Source organism: Mesocricetus auratus, unplaced genomic scaffold, assembly GCF_017639785.1.
Source record: "Mesocricetus auratus isolate SY011 unplaced genomic scaffold, BCM_Maur_2.0 Super-Scaffold_4256, whole genome shotgun sequence".
NCBI classification, from domain to species: Eukaryota; Metazoa; Chordata; class Mammalia; order Rodentia; family Cricetidae; genus Mesocricetus; species Mesocricetus auratus.
The window spans coordinates 92,625,492-92,649,301 of NW_024429182.1; the positions used below are offsets into that span (position 1 = coordinate 92,625,492).

At 50.2% G+C, this 23,810-nt stretch overlaps 1 protein-coding gene across 1 annotated transcript in view; it reads left to right on the forward strand.

The window, feature by feature from the left end:
• Positions 1-356: 356 nt before the first annotated feature.
• Dchs1 (dachsous cadherin-related 1) overlaps positions 357-23,810 on the forward strand; it is a 33,540-nt gene continuing 10,086 nt past the window's right edge. Inside the window, exons 1-8 of the mRNA XM_005087424.3 lie at positions 357-619; positions 14,079-15,977; positions 20,901-21,089; positions 21,181-21,412; positions 21,547-21,783; positions 22,025-23,050; positions 23,256-23,449; positions 23,665-23,761. Of these exons, the coding sequence (XP_005087481.1) occupies positions 14,193-15,977; positions 20,901-21,089; positions 21,181-21,412; positions 21,547-21,783; positions 22,025-23,050; positions 23,256-23,449; positions 23,665-23,761 (3,760 nt within the window). The 5' untranslated portion in view covers positions 357-619; positions 14,079-14,192. The remainder of the gene's footprint in view (positions 620-14,078; positions 15,978-20,900; positions 21,090-21,180; positions 21,413-21,546; positions 21,784-22,024; positions 23,051-23,255; positions 23,450-23,664; positions 23,762-23,810) is intronic.

Genomic DNA, 23,810 nt, shown 5'->3' on the forward strand with positions numbered 1-23,810 from the left:
AGAGGTGTGAAGGGGCGAGACAGAGCAGGGCAGTGGGGCAGAAGCAGACCATGGCGGAGTAGGGATGGAAGACGCGAAGACCAGTACAGAATGGAGAAAGGAAAGAGGAGAGGATGGAGGGGACTGGACGGGACAAGAGGATCTGGCGCGTTAGTGGTGAGGAGCAGAGACGGCGCGGCTCTGGGGCGGGATCCGGCGCCGGGGCCTGGGGCCGGGAAGTGGAGGGGCGGAGGGTGGGAGGGAGGCGCGGGGACCGCAGCAGCGCGGGTGGGGGCGGGGGCGGGGGCTCGGCGGAGGGCGGGGGCTCGGGTTACCGCGCGGAGGGAGGGAGAAGAGGGGAGGGGAGGGGGCTCGGGCCGCGGCGGCGCATCTTGCATCCTCCGCGGGGTGGCTGTTCAGGAGGCGGCGCCCCTGCGGTGGTGGCGGACAGACAGACGGACGACCGACGGCCGAGCGAGCGCAGACAGACGGCGGGCCGCACCAAGGGCACTGTGAGCCCGAGCCAACCCGGGCGGACGATGCGCGGCCCCAGGTCCCGCACAGGCGGGCGCTGTCCCGGGGGCTGACCGCGGCCGGACGGTGCCCCAGCACCGGGCAAGGGAGCCCGCACCGCGCCGAGGTCAGTGCCCGGCCCGTCCGGCCGCACCCGTGGGGTCGGTCGGCCTCCCCGACTGCGGCGGCGGCGGCGGCGGCAGCGGAGCCGGGGGCTTTGTTCTGAGCCGAGACAATGGGGGAGGGGGGGCCGGGGCCTGCGGGAGAGGGCGAGCGTGAACGTGAGCGTGGGGGCAGGGCCGGGGGGTCTTTGTGTGCGGGTGTCATCGAATGGGAGTGTGTGGCAGTGCTTGAGTGTGCGGGGGGGAGGACTGGGTTGAGTGTGTGCAGCGAGTGTGAGTCAGTGAGTGTCCCCGCGAGGTTGTGTGTGCATGTGCGTGTCACTTGGAGGGGGTGTGGGCCAGAATGAGAGTGTGTCAGGTCTAGCCAGTGCTTGTGAGGGTGTGTGTCTGTGTGCATTTTACCTGGCTCTGTTGGAGCCATATGTCAGAATGTAGGGATGGGTGTGTGACAGAGACACAGACAAAGAAACTGAAGAGGCAGAAGTAGAGAAGCGGAGGAGAGAGGAGGAAGCCTGATGTGGCGGTGGGTCACCCAAACTGGTATTTTGAGTGCATTTTGGTGCCAGAGCCTGGGAGTTTGTGTCCAGGATGCTTAAATCAGAGTCCTGGTCAGGGGACAGAGAGAGGTCACTGCAAGCCTAGGTCCCACGTGGAGGGGGTGGGGAGAGAGAACTCAAAGGCACAATGAACTCAGTGTGCATGGGCTGGGCCCACAGCCACAGGTCATAGGCCAAAAAAATATTGTCGCTTATGTCAACTCTTCAAATATCCACAGGGGACACAATTATAGCCCTACTCAATCCCAAAGGGGCTCAGTCCCAGGCAACATATACCCTCAAGAGATACACTCAACAGCCACCGGACATCCCTAAGATGTCCTGTCAGAACCAACTTACTCCCACTCTAGGTGTCTGTCAAGCTGGAATGTACCTGTGGAAGAAGTTCTCAGTACAGTGTACATACAACAGAAACAACATAGCCAGGTTACCTCAACAGTCACTGCCACAGCCAACTCATATCACAGGAGACAATGGTCCTGCCAACACCTCTCAAACCAATACACGTCCATTGGAAATACTGTCAGGCAACACATCATAGGGATTTATATCTCTTTCCTCAGTCTGCTCATGAAGTACAGGTATTTCAGAGACCTGGGACTGACAGGAGGCTGTGTGGTAACTGCCCTTACCACACAGCCTCTTGTACAATGTCTAGGAGACAGTTGTGGACCGTACAACCACATTACAAGGAGAGTTGTAGTTTTGCTAGTGCAAAGAAGCCCCAGCCCTCCTGAACTTCTGCCCCCTGGGCCCTGAGAGCTACACTGGTTGTTCCCTGACCCTACACCCTGCCATGGTCCTAGGCATCTGCCTGAACACCAGCTCGACAGTTTGTTCACCTCTTTAGCCTCTGGTATCTTCTCTTTTCCCAGGACTCACTTAGTTTGAAGGATTTAATCCCAGGGCTAAACTCCTGCATCCACTCCGCACATACATGCCCATCTCTGCAGCCTTCAGATGCCTTTTTTTCTGGCTTTACTTTTTAACCCCATGATTCTCATCCTTCCTAATGCTGTGACCCTTTAATTCAGTTCCTCATGTGGGGACCCCCAACCATAAGACCATTTTCATTGCTACTTCATAACTATAATTTCAACACTGTTATGAATCGTAATGTAAATATCTGTGTTTTTCAGTGGTCTTAGGTGACCCTGTGAAGCCCACATGTTGGAAACTGCAACTTTAGATAGGACCTTTCCCCCTTGACCTCTTGCCCTTGAACTCTTATTTCCTACTCTGCTCCTGCTTGACTTTGGCTCTCCTTCCAGCTCACTGGTGAAGAATCATCCCTCCAAACAACCCTTGACACGCTGCTCCATTGTCTTTGAGCCTTTTCACATGTAAATTATCAACCCTATCTAGACTGGTTTCTCAGCTACAGTAAGTGGCATTTAGAAATTCTGGTTTCTGTAATTCTCCACGTAGGACCTTCTATAAAGAATCCCACCCCCACTCAAATCACTCACCCCATTGTTTTCAATAGACGAATTTACCTACTGGCTCATTCAGCAAACACATACAAAATATCTACTCTGACGGGAATTACAGTGGAGTAGGCTTTTTCAAAAGTAAAAATGGACATATTCCTTACGCTCAGGAGCTTACACACTGGGGGTGGGGGGCAGGTGAGTGTCATAACACATCAGTGCTCATGGAGAAAGCATAAGCCAGCATACAAAGTCCAGAAGAGGCTTTCTGGAGGAAGCCTTAGGATTGGTGAATTAGCCATGTGTCAGTCATGGAAAGGAGAAGTGGAAATGAGACAGAATGGGTGGAGAATTTTCCAAGCCAAGAAAACAGCATTTAAAAGTTCATGTGTCTTGTGTCTGAGGGATAGAGCAAGCCAGTGATTGTGACACTTACATCGAGAAGTGAGGAGAGAGATGGGAGTGTCAGGAGGAAGCTGAGATCATTCAGGGTCTCCATGGCCACAGGAAGCGCATTTGACCCCAGAATAATGGAAAGTCATCAAATCATTTGAAGCCAGCTTTGTGTAGAAACACTACTCCTGCAGGTCTGTGGTGACTGGGGGAGGCGCCTGAGAGTAGCCGAACGGTATTGTAGAAACCCAGGAAGGGGGGTAGTGCTGGCTTGCACTGGAGGAGTGGCAGCAGAGGGCTGCTCTTTAGCAGTGGGGTCAGCAAGCTGGAAGAGAGGGAGGACTGGAGAGTAGAAACCTGGTCTGCTCACTCACTGAAGAAACTAAAGGCACCTGGTTTGAATCCATTCCCTCAACTTTGTACCTTCTCACATCTCACTGGCATCCTGTTGAGTCCTGTATCCTTCCTCCCCTAATCAGGAGGAGGGTTCTCTTCTACTGAAGTCACCCCCACCTGCACTTAGGATGCCATCTCTCCCTCCTCCATGGAGATTCAACTTGACTGATGATTTCTTGTCTTTCCCATGTCTCTAATCTTGCTCCCACTCCTGGGGACACATCAGATTCTTCTGTCTGTATCCTTCTTTAACTCTGTAATGCCCCTCTAGGTAAGAGGCTTCCTCAGTTTACTTCACTGTCACGTTTTGTGAGACTTCTGTATCTTCTAAGCTGCGGTCACTTCGTTTACTCCCACTCCCTGATGTCACTCTTCTCCCTAAGAGAAAGTGAACCTTCTCCTGCCAAATCAAGGGGATTTTTTCAAAAGTCTTCAGCTGCTTGACCTCCTGGCAGGAGCTGACATAGTTGAGCTTTCCTTCCTCTCCGAGCTGTTTTTGATTTTGGCTTCTGACTCACCGCTTTATTCTCTTAACTTGAAACAAGAACTGCTATGCTAGCCAGGCTGCTAGGTGATGAGAATACAATGGTAGAACCACTGTTCCTACCCTCAGTAGGGTGGCACTTTAGTGCAACAAGATAGGCAAAAAGCAATTGACGGCAGTGTGGTGGGATCTGTGCATCTTCACAGAGCTCCTCCTGGCTGTCCTGGGTCACCTTTGAGGTCCTTTGCGTGGCCCCTAAATATTGGTGTTCCTTAAGGTTCTGGTTTGCATCTGAGTATCTCTGTAACATGAGCCTCTGATGACCCATCTCACTCCTTTCCATGGTTTTACATATATAGACTGATGAGTCCCAAATACCTCTTCCCTGAGCTGTGATCTCTATATACCTGAGACATACTTGGTCTTAATGTATAGCTCACAGACCCCTTACCATATACAAACTTGAACTCATCATTCCTTCCCCAGGTCACTATTTTTACACCCGGACATTAGCTGTAACCGCTCCCTTCGCCATGAACTGTAAGACCAGGAACCTGTTGATTCTGCCTCCTCCCCAGCAGTGCCTGACATCTCATCCCATCTCCTCCATCACCTCTATGCTTGCGCTTGCCTCGCAGCCTTTTCACCTGAACTTTTGTGGGCACCTCCTAGTGGGTCTCTACTTCCCTTCTCTCTTCCAGTCTGTGCCTCATTGCAGCAAGAAAGACTTGAATAAAAATGCAAATCCAGCCATTTTACTGCGCTTCAGTGTTTCTGTTTCCTCTGCAGGAAATCCCAACGTTTAAATAAGGCTTATGAATCACAATCTGCTCTCCCCACAACCTCCTTAGCTCATTGCCTGTCCTATTTCTCTAGTGCACACATTTTGAGATCCCGTTATGTTGAGTTCCTCGTGGTTCCCAACAGACAGGGCGTCCTTCCATGCCCCTGGACCTTTGCACACCCTGCTTTATTACTTCAAAGGCCCTTCATTCTTTCCTCCTGGTTAGTTCCTTCTCACTCTAGATATGACCAAGTACACCCGTCTGACTCTACCAGGAGCTCCTTTTATTTCTCCATTGTCACTGCCTTACTCTTATTCTGCTTCTCTAACAAAGTTGGGACTGCTTGCTGTCAAGATTACATGTTAATGCATCTTTGTGACCCTTGGTTCCTACAGTGAACAGACAAATGAATGCATGAGCTTATCCCTTACTGTCTCTGTTGAGAAGACACCTCTTCTCAGCCGCCCACACAATGGAGGCATTTTCACACAGTCCTCTTGCCTTGTTGGAGACACTTTCCCTCCCTCCCCACAGCATATCCTTCCTTACCCCAGGATCTCACCTGCTCTTGCCCCACCTACACCCCCCCCACATTTCTCTTTTTCTGGATCCTTTTCCTCTACTGTATTTCTTTTATTTACTCAGCAGATATTTAGGAAGCACTGGGAGTTAGCAAACCCGTGTCTGTGGAGACCCTTGTCTGTAAGCTATGCTCCATTAATTGATTTTCTCATTGCGGTAACAGAGGACCATGACAAAAGCAACTTGTGAGAAAAGGAAGGGTTTATTTTGACTTACAGTTTGAGGACATGGCCCATCATGGTGCAGAAGGCATGGCAGCAGGAACATGAAGTGGCTGGTCACATTGCACCCACAGTCAGGAAGGAGAGGAGGCGAATGGAGGGAAGGGGAGAGGGAGGGGGAGAGAGAGGGGAGACATGCTGCTGCATCTCTCACTTTCTTCTTTTTATTCAGTCTGGTACCCAAACCTATGGATTGATGGCTCCCGCCCTGGGGTGGGTGCTCCCTCCTCAGTTACACCTCTTTGAAAACGCCTTTGAAGATAGACCCAGAGGTTTGCTTTGTAAGTGATTCCTAATCCAGTCAAGTTGGCAATGACGATTAACCACCACACCTGTCCTCAGACCACCAAGTACCACAGGCCTCATCTCTTCCTCTGCCAGACCCCTTCCTTGGGGGATGCCTTAGGCTGTTCCCTCCTCCGGTGCCCACCCATCCTGAGCTCAACTCCTGGCATCCCTGTCCCTGCTCCTTCCTGTGCTAGGTTCCCCGATTCCTGTACTTTCCTCCTTGCCTGTCAGTGGCAACAGAAACCAGCCTGGACTCTCCCCTCTGTAGTGCTGGTACCTGTTAGCAGAAGTTCTAGGTGCTAGAATCCAGTTTCTCACCAGCATTTTGTTGCCTGTCCCTTTCTGTCCAGGTGTCTACAGTCACCTGTGTACCTCTCTGAGACCACGGCATTTTCAACCACTGCCACTTGGGGAGGGGCTTCCAGTTCCCTGTGTTCCCTGGTAAACAAAAGACCTGTCTCCCCTACCCTTAACTCAGTAGAAGGAACTTGTTATCTCTCAGAGCCTAGAACTTGGCTTCCTTGTGACCAGTCAGGAAGGAAGAGGAGGAGGAACAAGGGAAGAGAAAGGTAAACAGCTAGACCTCAGGACTTCTCATGGCTGACTGAGCTTTTTGGAGCTTCATTTTCTCAGATGAGATGAGAGTAATGACACCCACTTAAAGTTGTTTGGATGGTTCAGGAAGAAAATTGCTACGTTTTTCAGCTACTAACTGGGCTGATCATTATTTCACCCTTTTCCATGCTGGGTCTTGACCACAACAGGACATTGTAAATTAATTTTGCATCTAACATCCAGGTTCTCACCCTGTGCTTCCCTGCCCCGAACCTATCTTCTGAGTTTCTGTCTATACCTTGTCTGCTATCTCCAACGCCATTAGTCTCCTCTATAACCTGGACTGTGACTGCTGCAGTCCCGCTCAGAGGGGTCAGTTCACAGGTGTCCCCACGATGGATGCAGAGACTTGATCTGTCGGAGCCACTGCTCTGTCTCTCGGGAAGAGTGAATTTGGCACATGGTAGGCCTTACATGTTTACTAACTATATCTATCCGTGAATCATGTCACATGCATGCCCTGCATCCTCCCCCGCCCCTTTCCTTCCTAGAGGCCTTCGGGCAGCCAGGTTCCTTCTGCTCCCTCGCCGTGTGAGCCCACACCCATGTGCCTCTGTACCTGGGATGCTGATTACCTTCGTTGTGATCTCTTCCTCTGTTCGCCCACTCTGAGCACAGTGCCAGATTTATTCTCTTGGGCTCTGGCTTTTCTCTTTCTCTGCTGTATGACTGATCAGCCACACAAGCCTTTATCTTGGCTTTCTGAGGCCTCCACCAGAGAGGTAGTTGGGCAGGCAAAGAGCTTTGGTGTGTCCACCAAAACTGCCTTCTAGATGTCTCTGTGCTCCCATCTCCCAGCCCCAGATTCGTCGTCTGTGGAAGAACACCTATCCCAGAGTTTGATGTGTGCATCACACTACGGTACCAGTAAGCAGTAATAATCAAGCCTTAGTAATAAGAGTTGTGAATTATTGCACTTAACTCTCACATCAGCCAGAGGAGGTAGGCATTTTGATGCACACATTACAGAGGAGGAAATGAAGGCTTACGGGGCTTATCCAGGCAAGATGACATAACCTTATCATGTTAGCACTCAGGAGGCTGACGCAGAAGGCTAAGATGGGACAGTCAGGAGTTCAGGGTCAACCTGGGCTGCATAGTGAGTTCAAGGTCAGCCTGGGCTATAGGAGAACCTGTCTGAAAAAAAGGAAGAAAGGTTAATAAGTGACTTTCCTGTTGTGTTGCCGGAGTCTGTGCCTCTCTCCTGCCCTGCCACCTGTGACACACTGTCTCCCTGCTTTAGGAATGCAGTAAGCTTGCATTACTACGCTCATCTATGCTGAGTCTAATCTGGTGTGTGCCTAGTTATGTATGAGGCCATGCATTCTCTCTGGTTCCCCACTACAGAGCCTTGCCCCCTCACCACTCCCCTGATGTTATCTCTTCCAGTACAGTACCATCAGTGGCCACCTCCTTGCCACTACATTCAACAGCTGCCTCTCGGTCTATCAGACTCACTTGAACTCTTGACAGCACTGGGCATGGTTGATCTTTTCTTCCTTCTGAAGTTTCCTCATACACTTCTGAGATGCTACCTCCAGGAAGAAGAAAGGTCTCAGCCTCCCTTTCTTTGTGACTACTTACAGAGCTTGGGCCTAGCTTCTTCTGACTCTCCACACCCACAGTTTTCAGTTCGTCTGCAATTTGTCCACATCTGTATCTCTAAGTCAAAGCCAGGCCCGAAGAGCCATTTATGCTTGGGACATCTCCATGTGGTGATCCCAACAGCTGCTCCCCAAGTGGCTTCTCATCTTCGGTATCTGAATAAGGAACACTTTGATATCCTGGTCGGAACCCCAGGAGAGTGTGGAGCTTTTCCGACCCTTCACCCTTCTTTCCTGCAGAGTCCTCAGCCAAGTCCTGTCCCCTTCCCCACCCTCACCACTAGCCAGCATTATTGCAGACTCCTCAGAAGTGGTCTCTGCCATCACTACCCTGCTGGGGTGCTCCACTCGGCTTCCCTGCCATTTCTTCCTGTTTTGCCTCTCTTGAATTACAGGCAACATGGAGTGTGCATAGTCCTGAGATCAGATTAGGGGGACCTTAACTCAGGAAAATTGTTTTACTCTGAGCCTCCATTTCCTCACTGGAAACTGGAAGCCGGGATTCCTTCCTCTCAGGGTTGTTATGATGATTAAATGAGATACTGTCTGTGAACTGCCTGGCGCGGGGCCCAGCACACAGTGAAAGCTCAGAAGCAGAGCCTCTTCTGCTTTTCTCTCCTTTCCTCAGCCTCTCCCCGGAGTGCCTCCTGGGAACACATCCTCTGCAGGACTCAGCCTGGCCTTGGCAGTGCCCTGGCCACTGCCCAGGGGAGGGGGGGGGATGGGGGTGGGGAGTCTTCTGGACATCCAGAGAGCTGGTCCCATGGCCTCCTTCTCCTCTCCCACCTCTCCCCCTCCCCTTTCTCCAGCTTTGGTTCCTGCTCCTTGCCTCACCGCCCCGTGGCCGGGCAGTTCCTGCCTCCTCGCACCCCTTCCTCTGCTGTAGTACTTGCTCCCTGCCAGGCTTGCTCCTTTGCCTCCTTGCAGCAGAACTCTGACCTCTCTTCCTCCTTTCTTTATGCCTAGCCCTGGATCCACGTCTCCCCTGCTCACCGAGGCTACTCTCCTATTCTTCCACTTCCAGCCCAGCTGCTGTTTTATAGCCCCCTCCTCACCACTGTTGTCTTTCTGGTCCTGCCCCTTGCTGGCCCTGGGACAGGAAGTTGAGGGAGGAGGCTTAGGTGGTGCCAGCTCCCCTAGCATGCTTCCCCTTCTGTACCTCTGGGCCACTCCTATACTTCCTCCTGGAGAGATTCTTCCTTCCCTTGTGGTCCCTCTGGCCCTCCCTGTAGCCCACCTTTCTTTCCTCTCCCATGTTTCTGGTTGATCCCAGCCCTGTAGACATACAAGCTGGGGACAGGAAGGGGGGGCTCTGTTAGCTAGGGGGGAATTGACATCACGTTTCAGGCCCCAATGAACAGTCTTGCCCCTCCCCCTCTTAATGAGAACCAGCTGTGGTTCCAGAGGCCCAGATGTGGGGATAGAGGGGGAGAGTGGGATGGAGTCGGGGACCAAGTAACAGGACTGAGGACAAAGTGAGGGCATGTGGCGAGGCAGCCCTGGGTGGAAGGAGAGATGTGGCAGAGCTCGTCAGGAGGCAGGACAGATTGGGGAAAGACGCAGGACGGACGGGACAGACCTGAGAAGGGAAGAAACGAGAGTGAGGAGGAGGAGCGTGTTAGGGAGAGGCAGCGAGAAACACGGGACAGAGGGGAGGCCCGGTGCAGAGAAGAGCTTGGAGAAAGGATGAGACGGTCTCGGGAGAGAGTCTGGAGTTCGAGTTTGGAACTGGAAGCTGTGGAGCAGGAAGTGATGAGGCGTAGTCCAGACAGAGGCCCCAGGGGCCTGGAGGTCACAGCTGCAGCCGCAGAGTTGACCACGAGTGCCCCGGCAGCATGTGTGAGAGCATGCCTGCGTGTGGGTGGGTCTGCAAGTGTGTGTGCGCGTGCCTGCCTTGTCAGTCTGCATGAAGTAGAGAGTGGGCTTGCCTGGGCAGGGAAGGCTATGTGTGTGAGTATGCCTGTGTGTATATTGAGGATGCATATGTGCCTCTCTGTGTGAGAAAAGTGACTTTCTCTGTGTATGTGAGTTATATATGCCTGCATTAATATAACTATACATGTGGAAATGGGCTTCTGAATACACATGACGAGGGGTGTCTGTATGTAACCTGGTTGTGTGTTAAGTAAGTCTGTGTACAAGCACACGTTGAATGCGCCTGTAAGCATTCTGCGTGTAATGCGCATGTAAGCAGACTGACTGTGAAAAGATCAGAGTTCTGAGTGTGCTAGTGCTAGTGTGTTTGGAGATCTGTGCTCTGTGTGAGCCTGTGTGTATTCAGTTTGCAGTGGCCAGAGGTCTATGTTAGGTAAAAGAGGTTATAGAAGTCTGCAGTTTGGAAGAAGGAGCTGCTTTTACATAAGGGATCCACCTAAGCCTGGATCCTTTCCCTGCAAGACTATTTCATCTGAGCTTTTATCTCCTACTATTGTTCCATTCATTCAGAAATTTGTTGATCATGTAATTGGTCATGTTTCATATAAATATGAATAAGAAAATCTTTAGTCTCTGGTACAAATTGGGCAGAAAGACAAGTAATTACAGTGTGGTAAGTGTAATAAGATAATAAGAACATGGACCTCATTGTACATGACCTTCTCTAGTCAAGATCTACTTACTGCTCTCTCTCCATGACTGATGCCATGCATAGAAGCAACCCTTAACCCTTCATCAGTCTCTGCACTTAGATTCAACCATTTCACAGGTTAGGCAAATGAACATTTAGATTGGATTCAAAGTCTTGCTTGTAGCCGGGCGGTGGTGGCACAGGACTTTAATCCCAGCACTTGGGAAGCAGAGGCAGGTGGATCTCTGTGAGTTCCAGGCCAGCCTGGTCTACAAGAGCTGGTTCCAGGACAGCCTCCAAAGCCACAGAGGAACCCTGTCTCAAAAAAATAAAACAAAACAAAAAAACAAAGTCTTGCTCTTTAAAAAAAATCTCTGTGTGTGCATGTTTGATATTTGTGCATATGTGTGATCAGGCACATGTGCCTTTGTATGCTCTGTCACGCTTCCACTTGTTGTTTTGAAACAGGGTCTCTCACTGGACCTGGAGCTAGGTCAGTGGCCAGCAAGCCCAGTAGATCCTGTTGCTTCCTTTCCACATGGTGCAGGACTTCCAGATACATGTGTAGAGGCTCAAGTTTTTTATGTGGGTTCTGAAATCTGAACTCAGTTTCTCATGCTTGAATAGTGCTTGTGCCACAAATGCTTTTACGCATAGAGCCATCTCTCCAACCTACCTATACCTGGCCCTTGCTTTTTATTGCCTTATGCAGATGGGAGTTGCAAGAATAAGGTCACAAACACACCTATCCTCAGGGATTAGGGAGTCCCAGAGAAGAGCAATTCATAAAGACCAGAGGACAAACTTCTTTAGCCACAGGTCATGGGTTCCCATAGTCATATATGCTATCTGAGGTCACATATCTGTGTGTGTGTGTGTGTGTGTGTGTGTGTGTGTGTGTGTGTGCGCGCGCGTGCACGCAGGATGGGGTACCAATTGCCTGCTCATGCTATATCTCTACTAAATCCTGAAACCCTCCAGGAGCCTCCAATTCAGTGCAGAAGCAGACACATGAATTCTTCAGAACTTTTGTGTGGCTTATTATTTGTGGTAGATGCCCAATAGAGTACATACAGTATTGCATGGGGCAGGGGTGGGTATGTAAGAAAAACAGTCCACAGAAGATAAGAAGTTTAAACTGGATCTGAATTTTAATAATAGATGGCCACATGGACAAGATTTTTAGGAGGTGTCTTAGGAAGAGAAAATACCACTTACAAAGCAAGAAAGAATTTAAGGAGCATATTAACATAAAGTTGGGGATGAAAAAGTATGGTGGGAGAAACTATAGGTAGGGAATACAAGCAAGATTGGCAGGGCTCAGACTGCAAAGACACTAATGGAAAGCGGACTTTGCAATGTACGTCAGAAATTCTGTGCCTGCAGCAGCAAGGGTCCTTTGACACCTCAGCCACAAGCCTGTGCATACGTCTTTTGAGATAGGGAGGCAGCAGTCTTCTGTTGCCAGGAATGAGCGATGAGTGAGAACCCTTTACAGACCTGGTTAGGTAAGTGTGTGGATCTCTCTGATGAGGCGCTGTTGCAGGAATGGAAAGGAGAGATGGCAGTGCTTAAGCTTGAGATGGCAACAGTGTAGAAAGGCTAGAACTGATACGTCCCTGGGTGAAGTGACCATGTTTTAATAACAACGTAGAAATTGAGATTGAAGGTAAGCAAAACCAAACAAATGACGACGACAACAACAAACAAACAAACAGAGATTCTAGGTTTCTGACTTAGAGGCATGGATGGATGGTGGTGCTGTTCACGGGAAAGAAAACAGAGGTGAAAAGTCAGACTGAGGTATTTCCAGAACTGGAGATTGAAAAACTACTGACAATAGATTAGACATGAAAATGATTGACACAGTTGAATCAAAAGCATTAGAGTGGGGACAGATACCCAGCCAGACTATGAAGATGGCAAAAGATGGCCTAGAATGGAGTCCTGAAACACACTGATTTTGAAGAACTGGACAGAGAAGAGCTTTTGAAGGAGCCTGAGGAGAGGACAGGGCAAAGTGTGGACAGCAACAGTGGTAAAGCCAGGAGGAATGGACTTGGGGGAGTTAGTGGCCAGTGATGCAGAATGATCCAGTAAGAGGGAGATGTGACTGGCTCAGTGGGAGAGATGTCAGAGAGGGAATCCTCTGCATGGAGTGAAGGGGGTGGACAGTGACACAGAGGGCAAGTGAGACAGCTTTACAGGGAGGGGTGACTTGCGACTGTCCTCCTTCCCTCCCACAGCTGCCTCCCATCAGCCTCTGCTCCACCTCGCCACTGATTCCACTCATGCTAGTCACCAAAAGACTTCCTTCTCCTTGAACTTTAGCCACGTCTGAAAGAAACCCTCATTTCCTTAGATGGTTCCCAGGGCACCTCCCCTCTCTGGTTTTATTTCTCAGTGTCTGACACCTGAAGACACTTTGTACAACTGGCCATTTCCACCAGAAATTTGCCCATCGTCCTTGCTATCTCTATTCCCTCATCCCTGCCTTCAAGCAGTCATCAAGCCCTGCCCATTCTACCCCAGTCCCTGCCCCACACACTTACCCATCACTCCTCATTTTTATTGCTGGCATGTATCCAAATCAGCATGGAAACAGTGCCATCCCTAGCCTCTACCCGGCCCTATCTGCACGTCCTTGGTTTGTGTGTAAGTCATTGTGGCACTTGTTGCAATGCTTCAGTGGCTTCCTTTTGCACTCAGGATAATGTCAAATTTTTCAGTATGCTGTGTGTGAGTCCCTGCACCAACATTACACCTCACAGACAATGTGTCCCAACTGTTCCCCAACATTCTCTCCCCTTCTGGTATGGACTCTAATCCCTTCTAAGTTCTGTTTACTCCTCCAGAACTATTCTCCTATATCTCTCACCTCTGCTTAACATTGCGCAGCTAACACCTACTAATCATTTGCCTCTTGACCTGAATGTTACTTCCTCAGAGTAGATACCTGTGACTTTCTGATGAACCCTTCACATCCTCTTCTGTTTCCAAGACTTCTTCATAACCCTATCACATTTGTGACTAACTATGCAACTCCTAGTTATAAGCTCCATGAAACCAGGTCCTGTTTCCTTTTTTCACTGTTTGTAGTTGGAACTCATCTCTTGTAGAGAGCGAAGTAGGGCTAAAGGACACTGGATTTTTAAAGTCAAGCAGAGAGGAAAGGACAGTTCAAGCATGGTTGCCACATACCTGGCTATTGAGACTAGAAAAGGGGTGTTAGTTTTAAAAGATGTAAGAAAAGATCTGTTGTTTTAAGTTTAGAACTAGAAGAAGAAAGTTTGCAGGCATTCAGACCTGAAAATAGGAGATGGAATACTCTGCTTAAAGATGAGGTTTAGGCACATGCCACGGGGCACACTGGAGGAGACTCCAGGGAATCCCAAAGCACAGATTCCCAAGGGGGACTAGAAGTGGATGAGCGCCTTCTACAGCCCCTGAGCATGTCTGAGATTTGGTGTGACCCGATTCCCGGTCTCTCTGACCTCTTAACCCTTCACCTATAGTGACCTTTTCCCTCTGCTTTTCTCTTAGGTCAGGGAGTCTGAACTGCAGCTAGAGTCCAAGTTGGATCTGATCCAAATCCTGAAATCAGGCTGGGCTAGGAGTCTGGTCTGGAGCTGGAGCTCCAGCTAGACTGCCTCTGCCATGCAGACCCTGTTGGGCGTTCAACTCTCCTGCCCAGGCATGAAGAGCTTCAGGACTCTCCTCCTGCTGCCCCTGCTGGTGCTGTTGGGGGCTGGAGTGCCAGGAACCTGGGCTCAAGCTGGGAGCCTGGACCTACAGATAGACGAGGAACAACCAGCAGGCACACTGATTGGAGACATCAGTGCGGGGCTTCCTCCAGGCACAGCACCTCCGCCCATGTACTTCATCTCTGCCCAGGAAGGCAGCGGTGTAGGCACAGACCTCGCTATTGATGAGCACAGTGGGGTGGTCCGTACAGCCCGTGTCCTGGACCGTGAACGAAGAGACCTTTACCGCTTCACTGCCGTCACTCCTGATGGTGCCACCGTAGAAGTTACAGTGCGCGTAGCTGATATCAACGACCATGCGCCAGCTTTCCCTCAGGCTCGGGCTGCCCTGCAGATACCTGAACATACAGCTCTTGGTACACGCTACCCACTGGAGCCTGCCCGTGATGCAGATGCTGGCCGCCTAGGGACCCAAGGCTATGCACTATCTGGTGATGGGGCTGGAGAGTCCTTCAGGCTGGAGATGCGTCCTGGTCCTAATGGAGCTCCAGTGCCTGAGCTGGTAGTTGCTGGAGACCTGGACCGAGAGAACCGCTCACACTACATGTTGCAACTAGAGGCCTACGATGGTGGCTCACCCCCGCGGAGAGCCCAGGCCCTGCTGGATGTGACACTGCTGGATATCAATGACCATGCCCCAACTTTCAATCAAAGCCGATACCATGCTGTGGTATCTGAGAGTCTGGCCCCTGGCAGTCCTGTCTTGCAAGTGTTTGCATCTGATGCTGATGCTGGTGCCAATGGAGCGGTGACTTATGAGATCAACAGGAGACAGAGTGAAGGTGATGGGCCCTTCTCCATTGATTCACACACAGGGCTTCTGAGGCTGGAGCGCCCATTGGATTTCGAACAAAGGCGAGTCCATGAACTGGTGGTACAGGCACGGGATGGTGGGGCTCACCCAGAGCTGGGTTCGGCTTTTGTGACAGTGCATGTTCGAGATGCTAATGACAATCAGCCCTCCATGACTGTCATCTTCCTGAGTGCTGATGGCTCCCCCCGAGTGTCTGAGGCTGCCCCCCCTGGACAGCTTGTTGCTCGAATTTCTGTGTCAGATCCAGACGATGGTGACTTTGCTCACGTCAACGTGTCCCTAGAGGGTGGAGAGGGCCACTTTGCCCTAAGTACCCAAGACAGTGTCATCTACCTGGTGTGCGTGGCTCGGAGGCTGGATCGGGAGGAGAGGGATGTTTATAACTTACGGGTTACAGCCACGGACTCAGGCTCACCCCCACTACGGGCCGAAGCTGCCTTTGTGCTCCATGTCACTGATGTCAACGACAATGCACCTGCTTTTGACCGCCAGCTCTACCGACCTGAACCTCTACCTGAAGTTGCATTGCCAGGCAGCTTCGTGGTACGGGTGACTGCCCGGGACCCTGACCAAGGCACCAATGGTCATGTTACCTATAGTCTGGCTCCTGGCACTCACACTCACTGGTTCTCCATTGATCCCACCTCAGGCATCATCACCACAGCTGCCACACTGGACTATGAACTAGAACCTCAGCCACAGCTTATTGTACTGGCTACAGACGGGGGCCTGCCCCCTCTAGTCTCCTCTGCCACAGTTAGTGTGGCCTTACAAGATGTGAATGACAATGAGCCCCAGTTCCAGAGGACTTTCTACAATGCCTCACTGCCTGAAGGTACCCAGCCCGGAACCTGTTTCCTGCAGGTGGGTAGGCTCTGCCCACACACTGTGGGCAAGAGTTTGTCTGAGGGCCACAGAGGACCTCAGAGCAAGAGCCTAGCTTTGTAGCTGTTGACAGTGACTACAGCCAGAGGGTTTGGTCCTGTTCTCTGAACTCTAAGTCTGTGCAGATGGTGTAATGAGAATATGAGGGCAGAGCACAAGAGCTGCGACCAGTAATCTTGGCAGTTGAGGAAATTGAGATGGGATGTGGGGGAAAAAGCATCATGTAGCTTTAGGAGATGTTCTGCAAAGCTGCAGAGATGGAGTTTTTATACTCCCATATGGCTCCTATTTCCCAAGGAGTAGGTCAGCATTTATGGTGCCCTCTATGCTTAGTCCAGAGTTAGGCTCTGCTGGAAGAAATATGCATCCCTTCCCCACACGGAAGCCTTGATGAGACACACGGACTCAAGGACAAGGATGAGAAGTACTAAGAACGATCTAGTAAGATCCTCATGTGCAGAGAAAGAAGGCATTTCAAGGGAAGGGAATGGGGACATGAATCTAAGGATGCAGTCCGAGACCATGTTGCAGAAATATTTCACCACCATGTGTTAGGACTGTACTTGGAAAACAAAGGAAATCATTGCACTTTGAGCCAGGAAGGGCATGATTAGATTAAATATTTGCTTTTCGTTTTAAAGTAGCTGACTTTAAGGGTGAGGGATAGATGGATCAATGTGTGAGTGATAAGTCACTCCTGAGCACTATAAGCCTAGCAATGTGCTCAGAGCAGAGAACAAGGAAAAGAGATTCCTGTTCTCAGGCAGGACCCAGTCTAGATAGAAAGATACACCAATAAGGAAATGAAGTACTTTGAAGTCCAGAGGAGGGACCCGGAATAACTGATGATACTTTGCTAAATGAATACTGTGTGAGGTGTGGACACAGACACCAGGTCTACAGAAAGCAACCCCCACCATGTTAAGACCATGCTGTTCAGGCTGGCCTCAGTTATACAGATAGAAAAGACTTATTGGGAAAAAGACAAATTAGTTAACAGGCTAGATCGAAGGCTTTGGCTTTTTCTTAAAAATCATAGGAAGGACAGCATGTCTTTTGGAAAGATGGCTTTGGCGACACCATGAAGTCTAGCTGCAAGTGTGAAGACTGAGGGCAGGGAGGTCCCTTAGGAGACCAGTGCTTGATGTATGGACAGCCCAAGTGTCTTCTCAGGGGCTGTCTGCTGGCCCAGACTTCTAGGCCAGTGCCTAGGTCTGGCTGATCTCTTGCCTTCTGGCCAGATCCTGGATGTTTGCCTGCTTGCTGCTGTCTGGCTCCCACCACCCACTCTCACATGTGTATACTCTTTTGGCCAGGACCAGTGGATTATTGCTTCCAAAGTTTTCCTCTCCCTGCTAGTTCTTGAAGCACAAGATCAACTTTCCAGGTGGTTTCCTGGACTTTTTGCTCTTAGAAACAATGAAGGAAAGACAAAAATGCTCACTGGGAGTTCATAACTGTTACAAAGCCTTAGCACTTGATTTATTCAATGTACATTTATTAAATATCCACCACATATGTCAGTCACTGTATCAGGGATACAGAATATAGTAATGAACAAACTCAAATTGAATAAGTCTTAATTAGCAAAGAGACAGCTTATTGCAGTAAGAAAACTTCCATGATGGGGTAATAAGCAGTACGGATGGTTTCTCAAAGCACGGGGACTTTTGAGTTGAAACCTAAAGAGTAAAAGGGACTTTATGGGGTGATCAGACAGGTGAAAGGCTCGAAGCTAGGTGACATCTGCAGAGGACTAAGAGAGCCTGACTTGTTTAAGAGGCTCCAAGTTGTTCAGTATTGCTGGAGTTTGAGATTTGAGATGTGAGATGAGAAGATGAGACGAACCAGGAAGAGCCCAATCAAGCCAAGGAATTTGTTTTTCCTATGTAAGATATAGAAGCTTATTTTTAAGTAAGGAATAAAATAATCAAATTTGTTTCTCAATTGTCTGTCGGTATAGGCTAGTGGTTTACAGCTGGAGGCAGTTTCACCTTCCAGAAGAGACATTTAACAATATACAGTTTGAATTGTTGTAAGTGATGAGATGCTCCCAGTATGCAGGGGGGTAGATGCCCAGGATGCTGTTAACCATGATATAAAGCATTCAGTAGCTTCCAGCCTTAAAAAAGAATCTGACCTAAATTGTCACAAGTATCAAGGTTGAGAACCCTTAATTTTAGACTATGGATTGGTGGAGGGTCAGACTCCCATAAGAAAGGAGTTAGAATAATCCAAGGGAAAATGACTCACTATAAGGGCAATAATGAAGACTTATTGAATCCCTGACTGATTGATATACCAGGCAAGGGGAAGGGAAGAATTAACTTCTGGCTTGAGTGAGTGGCTGGAAGAGTCAGCAGGTTTGAAAGGACCACGGGTTTAATATTGGACAGTTTAGATTTAAGATCACTGTGGGACATCCAGGTGGAGATGTTGAACAGGCATCTGGATGTACAAGTTTTCAGCCTAGGGGAATGGTCCCTTAAGCTTAAAGCTTACTAGAGATGGTTCCTGAGGCTGGGAAAGTGAAAGAGGCCTGTAGGGTGAAAAGAGGCCAAGGGAAGAGTCCAGGGAACAGGATGAATAAAAGCAACCAGAGTACAGTAGGTGAAGGGCAGGTGTTGAGGCTGAACCGGTAGGAAGAAAAGCAGGTTATGATAGTACCGAGAACCCAGAGCAGGGGGCGCACACAGGATGGTGTCAGATTGGGAAGATACAAGAGTCCCAGTAGGAATGTTGAAGTTGTAGAAAAGGGTCTTTCTTCTGTCCTTGAAATGGTACATCTGGTGAGAGCCAGGGGCCAAGTGTAGATAAGAGGAGGAGCTTGAGGCTTCCAATAGCGTTGAGGTAGCACGGGAGAAAGAGCTGAGAACCTGCTGAAAACAGTCTGTGTTTACAGACAAACCTCTGAGCAGGGGGGTCAGGAAATTCACTCCTGCCTTGGTCATTTCCAGTCAAAGGCCCCTGCGCCTTTTGGGGGTCACTTCCTGACAACTTCCCCTTCCCACTGTTTATTGCTTTCTTCCTGCAACAGAGTCAGAGGGCAGAGGTGTTTAACAGCTCCTGAAGGCAGCTGCAGCTGTGCTGATGGTCTGCGGGGATAGATGCAAGGGGGAAGTCCGTGTCCTGGGATATCCGGGCCCACAGCCACCGTAAAGAGCCGGAGCAGAAGCTGTTTCCAGGGTTCAGCCATGGCAGGGTCTTAATGTCTCTCGGGAGGATAAACAATGGCACAGACCATTTCTGTCAAGAGCCTGGGCAACAATCAGAAATCCTTGGCCAGCTTTCTTTCTGAGCACATTTTCTGGCTGAGAAGGGGAACTCTGCAGCTTCCTCTTGCAGCATATTCTGACCCTGAGGTCTCTCTACCCACAAAGAGCACTTTGTCACAGCCTGCAACAGTCAGCCACCAGCCAACCCACTATGGAGGGCCTAGTGGGCACCCAATGGGTAGAACTGAGCGTGAAAGAAAGTTTTGTTACAAAGCAGGGTGATCAGATGCCTTTTCACTCAATGGACAAATATGCCCAGAGCATGTACTGTGTACCTGGCCCTGTCCTAGGCTAACATACATGAGCCGTATCCAGAAACCACAGAGCAGACCCTAGAGTGATCAGATTCAACTGTGTAATGAACACTACAGTAAAGATTAAACAGATAAGCTGGGATTGGTGGCACGCTTGCAATCCTAGCACTTAGGAGGGTGAGACAGGAAGATCTTGAGTTTAAGGCCAGCCTGAGCTGCATAGTGGGGATCCCCATCTCAGAACAAAACAAGACTCCATGCACATTAAGATTAGACTTAAAATATCAGTCTTGTAACTATTTATCAACCAGTTCTCTGCTTGAGGTGATTAGGAGACTTGATGAGGATAGTAGTTTCCTGGAGTCCTCTGGAATTAGAGGTTGCTGCCCTGGGTACTCTACTTTGTAGCTGGTCCTTATCATATGCAGATTAATTTCTCTGTAAAATTTATTTGTAACCCCAGACACATGCAGAGATGAGTCACCTAATATGTAGGTTCCCAGCTTGAGGTTGAAACAAGTGACATTTTACTACTTGTCTCAGCTCTCCTGTGACCCAGTGTCCTTTCTGAGCTCTATTTTGGTGACACATTTTGTTGTTTTTGTGTTTTCTATTAGTGATTTTGCTGTTTAAAACAATCCCCAAGTAGAACAGTACAGCTCTGCCTAGTGAAGTAGAAGGTTGTGATGTGCCTTTTAGAATAAAATACATGTGCAGGGCGGTGGTGGCACATGCCTTTAATCCCAGCACTTAGGAGGCAAAGGCTGGCGGATCTCTGTGAGTCCGAGGCCAGCCTGGTCTAAAAAGTGAGTTTCAGGACAGCCTCCAAAGCTACACAGAGAAACCCTGTCTCAAAAACCCAAAATAATAATAATAATAAATACATGCATTAGATAAGCTTTGGTCACACAGAAGTTATAGTATCTAAGTCTACCATGGTTGCATCTTTACTGTATTGTGTCTGTGAAGTCAATGCTAATGAATCAACACTATATATTAAAGAGCCTCCAAGCACACATCAAACAAGGTTACATATTGATGACTGCAGCTGTGCTGCTGCCCACAGGGATTCATGCAGAAGAAAGTCTGTCTCCTGGGATATCTGGGCCCACAGCCACAATAAAGAGCTGTTTCCAAGGTTCAGCCTTGGCAGGGTCTTATTTGCCATTTAACAAAAAAACAATTGTAACCAGTGCCTCCCAGGAACCTAAGTAGTAGGATCTGGCCTGAGGTTGGGTTTTGGTCCGTGTTATAGCACTCTGTGTGTGTACCATCCAGGTTCTTGGGGAACCAGCAGTGCTTTCTAAACTCCATTTAGCTTTGACTTTTCTGACCAGCAAGAGCGGGCATCACTTACCCCAGCTTCTCCCCAGGTGACAGCCACAGATGCTGACAGCGGTCCATTTGGCCTCCTCTCCTATTCCTTGGGTGCTGGGATTGGAGCTTCTGGATCTCCCCCATTCCGTATTGATGCCCACAGTGGTGATGTATGTACCACCCGGACCCTGGATCGTGACCAGGGACCTTCAAGCTTCGACTTCACTGTGACAGCTGTCGATGGGGTAAGTAAATGGACCTTGGCCCGGGATATTGGGGTAGAGTTCTCACCAAGCCTAGACAAAGCCTACCGACTGATGTTACATGTTCCACCAGGGAGGCCTCAAGTCCATAGTGTATGTGAAGGTGTTTGTGGCTGATGAGAATGACAACCCACCTCAGTTTTATCCACGGGAGTATGCTGCCAGTCTGAGTGCTCAGAGTACACCAGGCACAGCTGTGCTGAGGGTGCATGCCCATGACCCTGACCAAGGACCCCATGGGCGACTCTCCTACCACATCCTGGCTGGCAATAGTCCCCCACTCTTTGCATTGGATGCACACTCAGGTGAGGATCCTCCCATCACCAGGACCTGCTATCAGCCCCCTCTCCTCACCTGCCTAGATGACATATTGTCTCCTCTTTCCAGGACCTTCCCCTATCCTTTCCCTCACCTGCTTTGGCCTCTCTTCCTTCTCCAGGGCTGTTGACAGTAGCCTGGCCCTTGACCAGACGAGCTAATTCTGTGGTGCAGCTGGAGATTGGGGCTCAGGATGGAGGTGGTCTGAAAGCAGAACCCACTGCCCGAGTCAACATCAGCATTGTGCCTGGAACCCCCACACCACCTATATTTGAACAACTACAGTATGTTTTTTCAGTGCCAGAGGATGTGGCGCCAGGCACCAGTGTGGGCATAGTCCAGGCACACAACCCACCAGGTATCAGATATCGCAGTACAGTCTTCCAGTCCCATCTCAGGGTGACCCTAGAGCAGCGCACCACTGGGAGCTCTAACTCAAAACAGCATGGCACACGGATACCATCCTAATGCCAACCAATTTCCCTGCCAACACCTGCCCCTTTCCTAATACTCTGTAAAGCACACACATGGGGACTGTCCTTCTTGGGATTAAGAGGTGACTCCTACCTCTTTCCTGATGTTTCTCTCTTTCTCCCTAGGTCGCTTAGGGCCTGTGACCCTCACCCTATCAGGTGGGGACCGCCAGGGACTCTTCTCCCTCGATTCACCCTCAGGGCTATTAAAAACGTTTCGCCCTCTGGACCGAGAGCTTCTGGGACCTGTCCTAGAGCTAGAAGTTCGAGCAGGCAGTGGAACCCCCCCAGCTTTTGCTGTAGCTCGGGTCCGTGTGCTGCTGGATGACGTGAATGACAACTCTCCTGCCTTCCCTGCCCCGGAAGACACCGTATTACTGCCGCAAAACACCGCTCCAGGGACAAGCATCTATACACTGCGTGCTCTAGACCCTGACTCAGGTGCTAACAGTCGGATCACCTTTAGTCTACTTGCAGGAGGTGATGGAGTGTTCACTGTGGACCCTATCACAGGCCATGTCCGACTTATGGGATCTCTGGGACCTCCAGGAGGACCAGCCCATGAGTTGGAGGTGGAGGCCCAGGATGGAGGCTCCCCACCACGCACCAGCCACTTTCGGCTTCGTGTGGTAATACAGGACTTGGGAATCCACGGGCTGGCTCCACGGTTTGACAGCACTACCTACCGTGTAGACTTGCCCTCAGGCACTACCACTGGAACTCAGATCTTGCAAGTGCAGGCCCAGGCACCAGATGGGAGCCCTGTCACTTACCATCTTTCAGCAGATGGAGCCAGTAACCCCTTTGGCCTGGAGCCACAGAGTGGGTGGCTATGGGTACGGACAACACTGGACCGTGAGTCCCAGGAGTTATACACATTGAAGGTGATGGCGGTATCTGGTTCCAAAGCTGAATTGGGGCAACAGACAGGCACAGCCACTGTGAGGGTCAGCATCCTCAACCAAAATGACCACAGTCCCCGCTTGTCTGAAGAGCCCACCTTCCTGGCTGTAGCAGAGAATCAACCCCCAGGGACCAGTGTAGGCCGAGTCTTTGCCACTGACAGAGATTCAGGATCCAATGGGCGTCTGACCTACAGCCTTCGACAGCTGTCAGAAGACAGCAAGGCCTTTCGCATCCACCCCCAGACTGGTAAGCACTGAGACCTCATAGCCTCATCGCTAGACTGGCAAATAGCCAGACAAGATCCTCAGCCCAGATCTTGGCTGTAAGCATCAGGATTCAGCCTGGAGTTTGGCCCTGGTGTTTACCCACATTCCCCGGCCACAGCTTATCTGTAGTTCCTGGGCTCTGAATCCTTAAGCATCACATCACGAATCTCCACCTTGACTTCCAGGAGAAGTGACTACACTCCAAAGCCTGGACCGGGAGCAGCAGAGCAGCTTCCAGCTCCTGGTGCATGTGCAGGATGGGGGCAATCCGCCTCGCAGCGCCACAGGCACTGTGCATGTGGCTGTGCTCGACCTCAATGACAACAGTCCCGCCTTCCTGCAGGCTTCAGGGGCTGCTGGCGGGGGCCTCCCTATACAGGTGAGTAAAGGGTCAGGAACACATGCTGAGGACGTGGAAGAGATGGGGAGGGGTCCCCCGATTGAGCTGTGAGTACAGGTAAGAGACACTACCTCCTGGAGCCGGTGAAAGATGAAAGACAGACAGTTGTGCCTATACATAGGTGGATGAAAACCAATCCTGGGCTATTGTAAGCGTTGGAAGGAGACAACTGTAGGTGAGTTGTGTTCCCACAGGTACCGGACCGTGTGCCTCCAGGGACACTGGTGACGACTCTGCAGGCCAAAGATCCAGATGAGGGGGAGAATGGGACCATCCTGTACACCCTAACTGGTATGAGGGCAGGGAGGAGGGAGCCTGGGAGCGATCAGGGCTCACATGG